Raw genomic sequence first — 15700 nt, 5'->3', positions numbered from 1 at the left:
AGGGTTAATAGTAATCAAATACCATTTAGCTGTTGTGAAACAATCAGGGAAGGCTTCCTGGAGAAGGCCGGCTTTTAGAGGGGCTTTAAAGATGGGGAGGGCTGTGAGCCCTCTATGCTGTGAGCTCCATGTGGACAGGATTCAAGTCTACCAATTCTATTGCACAGTACTTTCTCAAGTGCTTAGTGCTCTACACATAGTAAGCGCTTAACAAATACCAACATTATTATTATTACACTTATCCAGAGTAAGCACTCAATAAATACTATTGATTGATTGACAGGAGGATAGATGAGCTGGGAGTCGGAAGTGGAAGAGGGAACTTGGAAGAAGTGAAGAGTATAGGTAGGGTGGCAGAGGATGAAAAAGCCAACATGAAGTTGGAGAATACTGGTGGACATTTTTGAGACCAGTGGTAAGAAGCTTTTGCTTGTAACGGAGGGAGATGGGTAACCGCTCATGCTTTCTGAAGAGAGAAGAGGAAAGATGTATGCTGGGTCAAGATGATTCATGCAACAACAATAATCGAAGGATCGAAGGTGGGGAGTGGCCAGAGGCAGGGAGAATGAGCAAAGAGAGTAATGCAGAAGCCCTGGTCATTATCCAGGGTGGTGGAAGTTGGAATGGAGAGTGGGCCAGATCTGGGAAATGTTGTGAAGGAAGAATCAGTACGATTAAGCACTGGATGTAATAATAATGATAATTATGGTTTTTGTTAAGTGCTTACTATGTGCCAAGCACTGTTCTAAGCGCTGGGAGTAGATACAAGGTAGTCAGGTTGTCCCATGTGAGGGTCACAGTTTAATCTCCGTTTTCCAGATGAGGGAACTGAGGCACAGAGAAGTTAAGTGGCTTGCCCAAGGTCACACTGCAGACAAGTGGAGGAGCCGGGCACACTTCACATATGCACCACATCACACTTCCGCAGCCACATCACACTTCCGCAGCCACATCACACTTCCACAGCCGTTCCAACTGGGCCACTGACCTTTCCTAGGAAACACTGAATGACGATACTAGATGACAGAGAGAAAAGCTCAACACATCACACCTTCACTGGGCAAGAGGATAGTAAAATACTCAAACCACCACTATATGGTGAGCTGAAACGTGTAACTGTAAACATACCAACAACAACAAAAAAAAAAACAGAAGGGAGGAGAAAATATTTTAAAGATATGCTGAAGTAAAATCACATAGCCTACACAATTGCGAGAGAGCAGCAAAGCATAGCCTAGACTGGCACTCAGCAATTAAAAATCGTGTGACTGTCTTTGAACAAGACTTTAGACAACTGAGACACACAAAAAAGGGAGAAATTAAAATAGCTCAGGCATCGAGAGTAGCAGCTGCAACAGACTTGACATGAAGATTCTGCTGAAGGAAGTATTGATCATCTATCAGTCTTAACAGTCACATTTGCACATAGTGACAGAATTACACTATCATTAACATCATCTTTGAAACTGGGAAATTATACAGGGCTTTCTGCAATTAAAATTGTCACTGTCTATATGTTCCACGTTATTATCATCATTACTGTAATCAATTTATGTGGTTATACTATGAGCTATACCCACTGAGGCAAATATAAGATGATTAGATCGGCCATAGTTCTTCTCCTACATGAGGTCTACCATTACAGAATATAACACACTAAAAAACTACAAGACAGACTTAACATACAACTTAAAATCTGAGCAGCTAAACAGATAGTTTAGGGGAAAAATATATTCCTTGATTAAGAAGCAGATCAAAGGTGAGTTGGCATCGTCTAATTTTCTTGATCACTCAAGTTTTAAGCATATGTTCGCAATAGAAACCACATTAGCTTCAGTGGATTACACCACCGACTGGACAATTTCTATTTTGATTCACTTGGAAGGATTAGCAGACTTTTAACACCACAGACCTCAAAACCTTAAACTCAAAATATAAAAGAATAAACAGCCACATTTTAGAGCAATTGTATTACTGTCTTTACAGGAAGAATTCTGACTATAGAAATCAGTCAGCTGGCTTAAACTATGGGGCCCAGAATTATAGATCTCCGTTGGTCTTCATTTTAATACGTGTGAGGCCAATTTCCCAAGTGAGAAATTTGATAACTGATACTAGAAGCTATCCTTTCTAGCAACACTTATTCAACTGTGTATTTCATTCCTGTAAATAAAATAATCTTATGTATATCTCCCTCATGAGAATATAAGATACGTGTGGGAGGGCAAAGTGATCTGTTTTCTACCTCCCGTGCATCTAGTACAGCACATTTTACTCAGTGGGCAGGCAGTAAATACTACACTACTACTTACTTGGACACTCACACAGGAAAATAAGACAATTATTTTTGCACAACCTGCTCATCAGCTTCCATGCTACTTGGTCTAAACCGAGTAACAGGTAGGGGCTGTGGAGGATTCTTCTCCTAGATGACTATGAGATATAAAAGAGCCTTTTTTCCTCATCTTCCACTCCCTTCTGCATCACCCTGACTTGCTCCCTTTCCTCTTCCTCCCCCTCCCAGCCCCACGGCACTTATCTATATATCTGTCATTTTATTTATTTGTATTGATTCTCCCCCTCTAGAATGTGAGATCGTTGTGGAAAGGGGCTGTCACTCTTTATTGTTGAACTGTACTTTCCTAAATAGTTAGTGCACATGGTAAGTGCTTAATAAATACGACTGAATGAATGAATGAATGATTCAAGGCAGTCTTACATCCATTAGAGTTCTACCAAGCACCACTTTCTCTAGGCAAGCCAACCAAAATGAAGCTGCCAAAGTCTGGAGAGCAGCAGGACGCCCAAATAATGTTGGTATTTGTTAAGCGCTTACTATGTGCAGAGCACTGTTCTAAGCGCTGGGGTAAACACAGGGGAATCAGGTTGTCCCATGTGGGGCTCACAGTCTTAATCCCCATTTTACAGATGAGGGAACTGAGGCCCAGAGAAGTTAAGTGACTTGCCCACAGTCACACAGCTGACAAGTGGCAGAGCTGGGATTCGAACTCATGAGCCCTGACTCCAAAGCCCATGCTCTTTCCACTGCGCCACGACTGGACACAGTGTGTAACCAGTTTGGGACAGGCCCTTTAAAAAAATGGGGCAGACCAAGAAGCAAGAGGCACAAGCTACATCTCTTGACTTTAGTGTGGCCTAGTGGATAGCGCATAGTTCTAATCTCATTTACTGTGTGACCTTGGGCAAATCACCTCACTTCTCTATGCCACAGTTCCCTCATCTGTAAAATGGGGATTAAGACTGTGAACTCCATGAGGGACATGAACTCATATCTACCTCAGACTAAGACTAAGACTCAGACTAAGGTACAGCGCCTGGCACATAGCAAGCGCTTACCAAATATCATGAGAAAAAGAACCCAAAAAACCAAACCCTCTAGGATACATAGTATCTGTGATCAAAGCAGAAGAAGCAGGCTCCATAACGGTGGGATCAGAGAAGATACTGGATTAAGCCACCTGCACACGACCAGAAACGGTGAACACGAATGGGGTGTACAACAATCAATCCTGCTCATGGGCTGACAGATGTGCATATTAACGAATTATATATGATGATTATATTAACAACAATAATAGATTAATTTCTGCATTCTTGCTAACAGCATGGGTTGGCCCACCGGAGAACTAGGGAAAACCATAAAAACCATAAAACCATAAAAACCTACTCTGTAGAAAGCAGTGGGGCTTGAGTGTTTTTTTCATTTTAAAAAACTCTGTCATGAAAACAGTCTGAGCAAATACTCCAAAATCAGTCACAACAAGGTCCTGAGCAAGGATTTTCCAGCCCGTCAAAGCAAGCACGTTATGCTTATTAATGTATGGTTTTAAAACCAAAGAAGAACAACCACCATAACAAACTCAAGGCTCTGAAAGTCACTCCACCTTCTGGTCTCATTGGCTGTCACTTTACCAGTTGTCAGAGTTTGAAGCTTTAAAATGCATCTTTAGTATCATCCAGAAGTTTTCATATTGAATCTTATGGAAACCTGAGGTGACCTCAGGATGTCACTTGACACTCCAGAAAAATAAAAGATGACAAATTAATATTCACAGACCTACTCTACACAAATGAAGAAGTGAAATGGTCAAATTGAAAATGTTCTCTTTTATCATGTTTAATGAAAATTTTTACATTTCCATCTGAGTTGTTATAAAAAAGAACTCACATAGATGGGGCATGTTTTGAGTCCTTGCAAGAAGGACACTATGCAAATAGTGAACATCTTTGTTACTCTTCCCCTAAAAGAACTGAAACCACACAATTAAATGATCAGACTTCCGAAGAATCCATTATCCATTCGATGTCACTGACAGAACTCTCCAACCAAAGGAGTAAAAGCAAGTTCTCCCTAGTTATGCAGAAGAACGCAATAAGTCAGTTTGATCAAAAGCCTCCCACTAAGCTTCCTGGTAGCAAACACACTTCACTGGGAATCTAAAAAAAAATTCACTTATTCGATCTTGATCTTTATGGAAGAACTTACCTATCATTGGCCATTTAAATTATTGCACTGGAAGATGTTGAAAATCATTAAATAATGTCAGTTTTGATTTAAAATTTGGGCTAAGTCTAAGCTACTTGACAAGGAAGCCAAATGCAGTCCTAGACCACAAAACACTAAATGCTACAATTCTATAAACTCATAAATAAATTGACCATCCATTACAACATAAGAGAAGCTTAAAAATTAAATTAGGAGTCCAAATGTTTAGGAAAAGTCAATTTGGTAATTAACGTGAGGAGAAAAATAACCATTCAGGATATTTTAACCTACATTTGGAGTTTTCAGCGATCACCTAAAATATTCTATTCACATACATTTTACATAATTTCAGCTCTAGTATTCTAGCAAAGTATTCTGCTCTAATAGGAACTGTCCTAATCTTCACCTAGCAATTTTTTCAAGCTGATATTATTATTCTCATTTCCTTGAATAATATCCATACTCCAGGGCCATTTTCCTTCTCATATTCAATATCATGCATGCTCGTATCAAGATTCCTTTCTTCATATCCTGTCACAGTATCAATCACTGCCTCCTGTCCACTCAATCCACTTTTGATTTATCAGCCGCCGTCTTTCTGGACTCCATAACTCGACCCAAACCATTTTAACAAGACATTGACAAATAGCACCCAGTATCACATCAACCTGTTCCACTTAGTAAACTAAGAAACAGTAACTGTGACATCTCTGCATAAGTATTCCATTCTATTCCCCAGACTGATGTATATTAATGAGGAGATGGTATTTGAAATGCTTCTTCCACATCAGCATCTAATATGATCAAATTAGGAAATGGGATGATTTATTAAATTTTGTAGAGCTGAAATATTCCTTTATATCGCTCTATGTGTGGTTTCAGAAAGTGAGCTGTTGCTTTCAATTTTTCTGCTGAAGACGTGCCTGCATTTCACAGACGAATTATTGTCTTTAAAAAGATTGCAAGAGGACGAAATGTTATTAAGCAAATGCTCAGTAAAACAAACTAAATCGGTTTTAAAATTCCTAATTTAATGTAAATCTTGGTTGTTTCACTGAAATTCAGTTTGTGATCTTATTAAGTCATATTTGCATCATACTGTCTTGCTGTAGGACAGTTTTAAATTTATAGCATTACCAGGCAGCCTCACTTCTTGACTTTTAAGGTATGTCCTAAATAAAATAAATATATATATGCACAGTTTCTTATCTCCTGGGACAAAAGAAAACACAGTCTGTCAGTGAAAAAGTAGATGGAATCAAAACATTTAAAGAGAGAGAAATGAACCACATCTGCCAAATGTGTAATTTTCTTTTAAATAGAAGGTAAACATTCTATTCCCCCTTGTTTCCCCCCCCACAGTGTTGCCTAACTTTCAGCACAAGATAACCTCTTGGGCCACATCAATTTTTAAATATGATTTAAACAGCAGCATTTTATCCCATATTTTTTATAGGACTACAACTTTCAATTATGACTATATCAAAATCAAATGCCCCCAAATAAGAAACAAGTGAGGATTAAATATAAGAGCAGAGTTTTTTTCATCCGCTTATCCTTCCCAATCTATTCATATCCCACCACCCTCTGCTACCCTTCCTTTTTAGAAACCAAATTGTATTTTGTAAAACTAGATCCCCACAAAGCTAGAGATCCAGGTTCAAGTCTCTAGGTCACACTCATAAATTCTCTTGGAGAGCCATCCTCTTATTTCCTATTGTTCAAAAAGTCACGTCTACTGGCAAACGAACAAAATCAACTGAGTCTGGAAAGCACTCGATAAAATTCTGTGTTCAGAAAAGTTATGGCAAGGAAAGACCGCTACTGTATATGGATAGAATAGTATTAGTAAGGATGGTACTGAAGTGCTTACTATGTTCCAAGCACTGTTCTAAGCACTGGGGTAGATACAAGGTTACTAGGTTGGCCCACGTGGGGCTCACAGTCTTAATCCCCATTTTACAGATGAGGTAATTGAGGAGAAGTTAAATGACTTGCCCAAGGTGACACAACTGACAAATGGAGTCGGGATTGGAGCCCACGACCTTCTGACTCCCAAGCCCGTGTTCTTTCCACTAAGCCATGTTGCCTCTCTAACCAGAGAACCAGAGAGGTGGGGAGGAGTGGTGTGGATAGGGAAGAAAAATTAAAATCATTAGGAAGAGTGCTGATCCTGAGAATCAGGCGTTCACTGTTACGGTTCTGTGATCTTATCCAGCTTCATTAGCCTTGTGAATGGCCTTGTAATGTAGGATAATAATTCTGAGTTGAAAAAGGATTCACCACAAATAAAAGGCTTTTTTAAAATGAAAAACCAAATTACATTGTCTTCGGGGTAGTGACTGGGGAGAAATAATACCAAAAAAAAACCTCAGTACTATATTTCTCCTCCCACGCTATAGTCTGCCAAACAGCAACACACAGTAACATGAAGGTTTATCCCTTCCTTGCCCTGAATCGGTCTTAACAACCCAGTGGACTTTGTGAAACCGGATTACTTCTTTCCCAACTGACTTGTTTAGTAACAGAACCAAACTTCTCTAAGTTTACTGTACTGAAAAGGAAACGAAGCACTCTCTGAAAATAGTCCCTGGGAAAATACGGATTTTTAAAGGAATAATTCAAGGGAGAGGCAAACAAGTGCAGGTCAAGTTAAACACTCTGTGGTAGGCCGAAAAGGTATCTGACAATTTTCCTTTTTTTTTCTCTCTAGATTGTTGTCATCTTTTCTAAAAATGAGGATGGATAATCTCATGGGGAGAGAGATAGGCACCTACTGCGGAAGGAAGAGAAAGAAAGATAAGAAATAGGCAGAGAAAAGCAACTTAGGGTAACAAAGTGATTCCACTGAAGGTAATAAAACACTCTCATGATGCTTGTAACCTTCCAGGAGTCCAGAAGGAAGGGAGGTCAAATTTCCAACCAAGGGCTAAAACAGTTCCCTTGCAAGCCAACAGCCAAGGAGAGAGCATTCTCCTTAATCCAAGCAACTGCATTATTGATTTTAATTGTGTTAGGATTCAGATCACTGCTAGAATGGGAATCAAAATAAAAACTAAATTATACAAGAAACATCTGTTTTCAAACATTACTTCCCACTTTAATGAACTCTATCATTTACTTACAAGACTATTGAATAACTAATGCATAAATACAATACTACCACTTTGTTTCACTTTATACTGGGGGTGCAAGCTGAAAAAAGATAGCATCAAGTACAAAGGAAAAGGTGAAGGGGAGGTGGTGACAGAGGAAAGGCTCTTTCAGGCCTTAAAGACATACGCGTACTTAATCCAGCTTTCTTTTCCTTCCCCCTAAAAGTAATCGATCAATGGACTATATTTACTGAGTACATAATGTATGCAAAGCACTGTACTAAGTGCTTGGGAGAGTACAATGTAACAGAGACTGTAGACACATTCCCAAATCAACCTAAAACACCAGACACTCTTTTTTAATTTTAGGATGTGTCCCTGGTACTAACAGAACTACAAAAGCACAGGGCCAACATTCCCGATACAAGGAATTTGGGGGGCAGGGAGAGGGGGAGGGGAGGGAGTGGGGAAGGGCGACGGGAAGATGAGCAGAATTTGGATGGAGGTACACATCTAAATTCCCTGTCTCCCTATAAAACCGAGGCAGCTTTAGGCACCTTTCTTTCCCAGTTCCTAGAGTATGTTGTCATGCATATTTCTGCTCACGTCACGCGCATCTAACTGCGCAACTGTAAATCAGGATCCTTGATTTATGACTGTCTTGTAGTTAACAAACCAGGCGACTGATAATTTGCCTAAAAAGAAGCCATGTGAAGGAAGGGAGCAGGGTAGTCACTACTTATAGACTAATAATCAACTGAGAAAAAACTCCCAATGAGACTCTCTCCCCCGTTCCATAAACAGAGAGGGAAGTCTGCCTTAAAGAGCTCACTTACCTAAATCTATGATAATCTCATGCCATACTCACAAAAGCCTTCGGCTTCTCTATTTCTTGAATCAGAGGCAAATATGCCCCTACCTAATGAATAAAGATTCATGGCAGTCGGCCCAGAGATTCAATAACAGCACAAAGAATTCATGTGGGAATGTCTGGTTCATGAGTGAGTTTGGCACTTCAAATCCCACAACCACTGGACACCAGCTGCACTCAATAGGTCTTTGGGACATGGTTGTAGCACATTGTATTATTCCAAGTCCAGGATAGGCAAGAAAAGAAAAGTGAACCTATTCAATCCACAGGAAGTGGTCAGTGTTGGTAACTGATTCATAGGGGAAATGAAAAAAAAATTACAGAGATGAAAATGAAATAAGACATGGGCATATCAATGCCTAAAGTTACAAAACAGAGAGGAGAAAAGAGTAAAACATAAAAATGATAATAGGATTCCCAGCATTAGATAGTAAGAGGTTTCCATTCCTTGATAAATTCAGTTTGTATATTGCAACACACTGGACCATACAAGAGGCTACAGTCTATTCAAAATCCCTTTCATTAAAAGAAATCACTGGAATACTTTTTTGGGCTGATTTAAAAATTATTTGGAGACCAAAATTGAAGTTAGCTTGAGGAAAACAGACTGTACAATTGAAAGAAGCCATCAAGAATTTACACACACCAGCCTCTTTACTAAAACCAATTACACGATGTAATGCACACTACAAACAGAAGCAACTTTACGGAATAAACTAAATGAAACTGGTTGAGAGGTACCCATTTTTCAATGACTTTACCTTCCCTTTCTAAATCTGGCACAAAAAAACAGTTATTGCAGGCAATAAATTGGTGTACAAGGATGTAGGCAGCATTACCTTCAATATACAATCCAAGTCCCCACAACAAATCATTCCATCTGATAATGCAGATTCTGGTTTTTGAGACTGAGGAGTGGTTTCCTACTAAACTACATCTTTTTTGTCACTTAGAAGTCAGGGTAGTTGGATTATTAATGCATCCCAACAACTTTTACCCCACTGGCACTTTAAGAAAGCTTATCTGTATCTTGGATTATCAGTCGATCAACTGAATTTATTTAGTACATATTGAGTGCAGAGCACCATATTAAGCACTTGGGAGAGTACAATCTAAGACTTTGCCCACCAAATAGAGAAGCAGCAAGGCCTAATGGCAAGAGCCAGGGCTTGGGAGTCAGAGGACGTCGGTACTAATCCTGGCTCTGCCACTTGTATGCTTTGTGACCTTGGGCAAGTCACCTCACTTCTCTGTGTTTCAGTTACCTCATCTGTAAAATGGGAATTGAGACTGTGAGCCCCACATGGGACAACCTGATTACCTTGTATTTACTACAGTGTTTAAAATAGTGCTTGGCACATAGTAAGCACTTAACAGATACCAACATTATTATTTAATTTTGGGACATTTCATCTTCATTCCTTCAAACCTAGAGGTGACTGAAAATGACCAGCACAATTGTAAATTGGTCTTGCGTGCCCTAAGCATCCTACTTCCTAGCCTGCTGATCTCTTAGGAAAGCTCAGAGCCCCAAATATTAGGCAGGGTGAGTAGCTAGTTGAATATTTAGGAATCAGAAAATGACGACGAGTACATGACAGCATTTGGGAGAGTACAGTAGAGTGAGTACATGTAATCCCTGCCTCGTGGGCCTGGAATATCCCACCTCAACCTGAGTATGGTCTGGATTTGTATCTTCATTATTATACCATTATTATTATTCATATTATTATTATTAAATATCCCAGGTTCTCAGACTGGATTCTAAAAGCTGGTCCGGGGGATTCAAAAAGAGAGCAGTAGCAAGGGCTATTTGAAAGATCCTAGTCCTGGGAGACGGGAGATAGGTGTTTAAATCCCAGATCCACCGATGGCCTGCCGGACGGGTGACCTTGCACCACTGATATTTGTTCAGCACTTTCTATTTGCCGAGGACTGTTCTAAGCACTGGGCTGGATACATGTTAATCAGGTCAGAAGACACATTCCCTGCCCCTCATGGGACTCAAAGCCTAAGTAGGAGGGAGACCAGGTATTGAATCCCCACTTTACAAAAGAGGAAACTGAAGCACAGAAAAGTTAGGTGAGTTGCCCAAGGTCACCTAGCAGACAAGTGGCTGAGCAGGGATTTAGAACCCAGGCCCTCTGACTCCCGGGCCCGTGCTCATTCCAGTAGATCAGGCTGCTTCCAGAGTCACTTAACCCCTCCATCGTTAGTTATCTGAGGGTTTGCAGAAGGAGAAAGAAAACAGTTCAAGCCTATAGCCCAAGCATACACAACCAACTTTGGTATCCTTGAATACTTGCGCCCTCATTTTCTGACTCCTAGATACTCACCTAGCTACCCGCCCTGCCTAATATTTGGGGCTCTGAGCTTTCCTAAGAGATCAGCAAGCTGGGAAGTAGGATTCTTGGGCTGGTCATTTTCAGTCACCTCTAGGATGGAAGGCGTGAGGATGGAATGTCCCAAATTGACCATCCAGGCAGGTAATGAAACATCCAGGAAACTCCCTAACTTTGCCAACTCCTTGTAGTCAAAATCTAAAGCCTTATAAGTCTTTCTACAAGTCCAGCAGAAGAGGATGAGGCTCTCTCTCTCTCTCCCCTGCTAGGTTGTAAGCTCCTGAGGGTAGGGATCAAGCCTACCAGCTACACTCTCCTCTCCCACGTGTTCTGCACTAACGATGACCATTACTTCAGGAGTAAACTCCAGACCATACTCAAGTTGAGGTGGGATATTCCAGGCCCACCAGGCAGGGATTGCATGTACTCACTCTACTTATTCTCCAAATGCTTAAAACCCACCTAAGGTAGGCCCTACACGACCTCTTCAATTCTCACTGCCCTCATGTCTCATTGTCACTTAGTAGGTACCCTGATATAATCAATAATGTTTACTGAGGTTTCCTCTGTGCAGAACACCTCAAGCCCTGGATCCAAGCCATGTGGTGGCAGTGAAACCCACATGGTGGGTCCTAGAAACCACACGAGGAACAGTGGCCTCTGATGATAGTGACGGATGACAACTGCAGGGACAGACTGTTGGCCCGGCAACCAATGATGGGGAAGGTAATGGGGAAGGATGAGAAAAGCATCTCTGCTAGTAACCTCCTCACTGGGCCTCGTTCTCTCCTGCCCACCGCCGACCCCTGGCCTACGTCCTACCTCTGGCCCGGAACGCCCTCCCTCCTCACCTCCGCCAAACTAACTCTCTTCCCTTCTTCAGAGCCCTACTGAGAGCTCATCTCCTCCAGGAGGCCTTCCCAGACTGAGCTCCCCTTTTCTTCTGCTCCTCCTCCCCTCCCCATCGCCCCGACTCTCTCCCTCTGCTCTACCCCCCTCCCCATCCCATAGCACTTGTATATATATGCACATATTTATTATTCTATTTATTTTACTAATGCTGTGTATATATCTATAATTCTATTTATTTATATTGATGCTATTGATGCCTATCTACTTGTTTTGCTTCGGTTTCTTGTCTGTCTCCCCCGTTCTAGACTGTGAGCCCATTGTTGGGTATGAATTGTCTCTGTTTTGCCAAATTGTACTCTCCAAGTGCTTAATACAGTGCTCTGCATACAGGCAGCGCTCAATCATCATTAGCTGCTAAGACTATTAACATTATCATTAGCTCCACATGTGTTAATACTATTAGTATTGTTTTTGTCCGTCTGTCTCCCCTGATTATACAGTAAGCCCATCAGTGGGCAGGGACTGTCTCTATCTGTTGCCGATTTGTACATTCCAAGTGCTTAGTACAGTGCTCTGCACATAGTAAGTGCTCAATAAATACTACTGAATGAATGAATGATTGAATAAATACGAATGAATGAATGAATGAATGAATGAATGAATGAATGCACCTATGGTGGAATGATCTGCTGGTGATGTCTTTTCTACACTATACCTCCTTGAGAAAGTCAACAACCGAAATGCTTACTACAGTACTGGGCAGACAGTAAGTATTCAATAAATACTACTGATTGACTGGATTTCATTAGCCACTTCCCTCTGAACAGCTCAAAGCACGCCCATGTATACCGGGTTCAACTGACCCAATGTCTCAGTTGCTGGTTGAGAAGGACGTTGTAAGTTTTGGAGAAATGCTCCTTCTTTTGGCTCGTTATGGGCAGAATATGCTAATTCTGTTGTATTGTTCTCTCCCAAGTGTTTAGTACAATGCTCTACACATCGTAAGCGCTCAATAAATGCCATTGTTTGATTGATTTTGATGGATTCAACTCAGGCCAAAATGTGGAATTTGCAATGGTGGGAGAGAGTCTGAAACAGAATTCTACCTTTGAAACACTGTTTGTTTTCTTTCATTAAACGGGATAACTCAATAGTTTAAGGAAAACATAACGATACCTCCTCGCTCTGCTTTTGGACCTTGATCTCTGTGATCGGTAGGATCTCCCCCGACCCCTTGAATGGCTTCGGCTGCGCTTTCTTCTGGACCCATAAGAAGAGCTGCTGCTGGAGCGGTGTCTGCGTCTGAAATGTTTAATACAGATTACAAGTGACTATCGAAACAGAATAATTAACCATTTCCTAGCAAATTGTTTATGCCCAGATGTCAATATCTTTCAGATTCTAAATGTCTATTTAAGGAAAAGAGGTTTCATTCACTCATTCATATGTACTGAATGCTTACTGTGTGCAAAGCACTGTACTTAGCACTTGGGAGAGTACAGTATAACAACAAACCGACAGATTCCTACCAACAATGAGGTCACAGTCTAGAGAGGGAGACAGACTTTAATATATAAATAAATAAATACATACATACATACATACATACGTACATACATAAATAAATAAATAATTCACAGATATAATGAATAAATTACAGGTACAGGTTTATTCTCATCTCTCCCCCCTTGAAATGTGTTCATTCATTCATTCATTCAGTCATATGTACTGAGCACTTACTGTGTGCAAAGCACTCTACTAAGGACTTGGGAGAGTACAGTATAACAACAAATGGATAGATTCCTGCCCACAATGATCTCACAGTCTAGAAGGGGAGACAGACATTAATATAAATAAATAAATAAATTACAGCTATAATAAATAAATTACAGGTACAGGTTTCTTCTCATCTCTCTCACCCTGAAATGTGTTCATTCATTCATTCAGTCAATCATTTTTACTAAGCACTTACTGTGTACAAAGCACTGTACTAAGCATTTGGGAGAGTACGATCCAACAACAGACACATTCCCAGTTCTCAATGAGTCGGCAGTCCAGAGGGAACCTACTTGCTAGTTCCACGTCTAACGTGATTTACCAAGGCACCGTACACTTCATTAAAAGGCACTAAAAATTTTACAGTTTTGAAAACCCAAATCCAGAAAAATTTCAAGAACAGAAAAGCAAGTTGCAGTTTGCAAAAAGGATAGATTTTCCTCCTTGCTGAGAAGCGTAAGTAGTCCAGCTCACCTTTTGTCGTAAGAATGTGAACGAGACTGAAGATCTCTCGACCACGATCTCGACTTTGACCTTGACTTCCTGCCCGACTTCTTATGGATGAACGTTCTATTGTCTGAAGAACTGCTTGACGATGAACGTCGACGATGCTTCTTTTTTCTCCTACTTCGACTTTCTTCTTCCGTGTCTGATGAACGACGACCCATGTTTATATGCTGAAGTTGAACAGAAACAACAGCTAATGGTTCCAACTTCTTTGATGTGCAAGAAGTAGCTTTTGGAATGGATGGATTAATTAAATTTAAACGATTAAGCCACAGTGTTCCCAGGAAAATGAAATTATTACCACCGCAAATATGTGTCAAGCACTCAAAATATGTACTGCATTAGTATATGGGGTTGGTTCAAGGAAAATGATTCAAACCCAGTTCCTGGTCCACAGGAGGCAGTTCACAGTCAGTCAGTCATACTTACTGAGTGCTTACTGTGTTCAGAACACTGTATTAAGCACTTGGAAGAGGACAATCTAACAATATCGCAGACATATTCCCTGCCCACAATGCGCTCACAGTCTAGATAGGAAAAAACAGACTGAAAATAGTTCAAACGAATCAAACCATCAAGGAAAACAGGTTAAAAATCCAACAGTTGGAGAGTATTAAAGGAAAAAAAAATGACAGTTATCTGCCATTTGTAAGGAAAAGACCTCTGATCCCTTACTGCTCTAGGGAAATCAGTCCTCTGTGAAAACATATAATAATTATCATATTTATTGGGTGTTTATTGTGTGTGTGCAAAGGACTGTAATAAGTGTTTGGGAGAGTACAATATAACATCAGACACATTTCCTGTCCACAATGAGCTCACAGATTGGTGACCTGCCCTCAATCATCTACTGTGCCAGGCAGAGTGGGTCAGGCAGAGGAGGGTCATCCCAGTCTTCTGAATTCCCTGGTGCCGTGGGCTGCATGGCCCCATACTTTTACTCAGCGTGGCTCAGTGGAAAGAGCCCGGGCTTGGGAGTCAGAGGTCATGGGTTCGAATGCCGGCTCTGCCATTTGTCAGCTGTGTGACTGTGGGCAAGTCACTTCACTTCTCGGTGCCTCAGTTACCTCATCTGGAAAATGGGGATTCACTGTGAGCCTCATGTGGGACAACCTGATGACCCTGTATCTACCCCAGCGCTTAGAACAGTGCTCTGCACATAGTAAGCGCTTAACAAATACCAACATTATTATTATTATTATTATTACCCACACTCTACACCTCTGGGCAGGGAGAGAAAGAGGGGTTTACTAGCAACGGTGGCCAAAATAAGAGACCAAGACACAAAATTGTAATAATAATAATAATAACTGTGGGATTCTAAGCATTTGCTATGTGCCAAGCACTGCACTAATTGCTGACTGATAGTCCAGATTTTCAGATTTTAATTTGTCTCTGTGCCTCAATTACCTCATCTCTAAAATAGGGATTAAGAAAGACTGTGAGTCTATGTGGGACATGGTCTGTGTCCAACCCGATTTGCTTGTATCCAACCCAGTGCTCAGTAACAGTATCTGGCACCCAGTAAGAGCTTAAATACCACAATATTATCATTTTTGTCATTAGCTACTACAGGACAGGACTAGACATTGTTTAGAGGCCAGAACCCCTTTGAGCTTTCTATTTTCTGAAGAGATTCAATAATACTGTATTAAAATGTGCACTTACATAGTTTCTCAGGATCCACACTTACTTTGAGCCTCATACCAATTAGCCATTTTCCAGCTAGTCGGCATGTACACTGTGTGTT

General features: G+C 40.8%; 1 protein-coding gene across 1 annotated transcript in view; it reads right to left on the bottom strand.

Moving 5' to 3' along the window:
• The window catches only part of RSRC1 (arginine and serine rich coiled-coil 1), a 382357-nt gene that overhangs the window by 331840 nt on the left and 34817 nt on the right, over positions 1 to 15700 (bottom strand). The window contains exons 2-3 of the mRNA XM_029072604.2: positions 13918 to 14120; positions 12844 to 12969 (exon numbers count right to left, since the gene is read on the bottom strand). Coding sequence (XP_028928437.1) covers positions 12844 to 12969; positions 13918 to 14111 — 320 coding nt within the window. The 5' untranslated portion in view covers positions 14112 to 14120. The remainder of the gene's footprint in view (positions 1 to 12843; positions 12970 to 13917; positions 14121 to 15700) is intronic.

The sequence above is a fragment of the Ornithorhynchus anatinus genome, chromosome 1 (genome assembly GCF_004115215.2).
Source record: "Ornithorhynchus anatinus isolate Pmale09 chromosome 1, mOrnAna1.pri.v4, whole genome shotgun sequence".
Taxonomy (NCBI): Eukaryota; Metazoa; Chordata; class Mammalia; order Monotremata; family Ornithorhynchidae; genus Ornithorhynchus; species Ornithorhynchus anatinus.
Note: the sequence above shows the minus strand (reverse complement) of the source record. Positions and strands in the feature narration are given on the sequence as shown.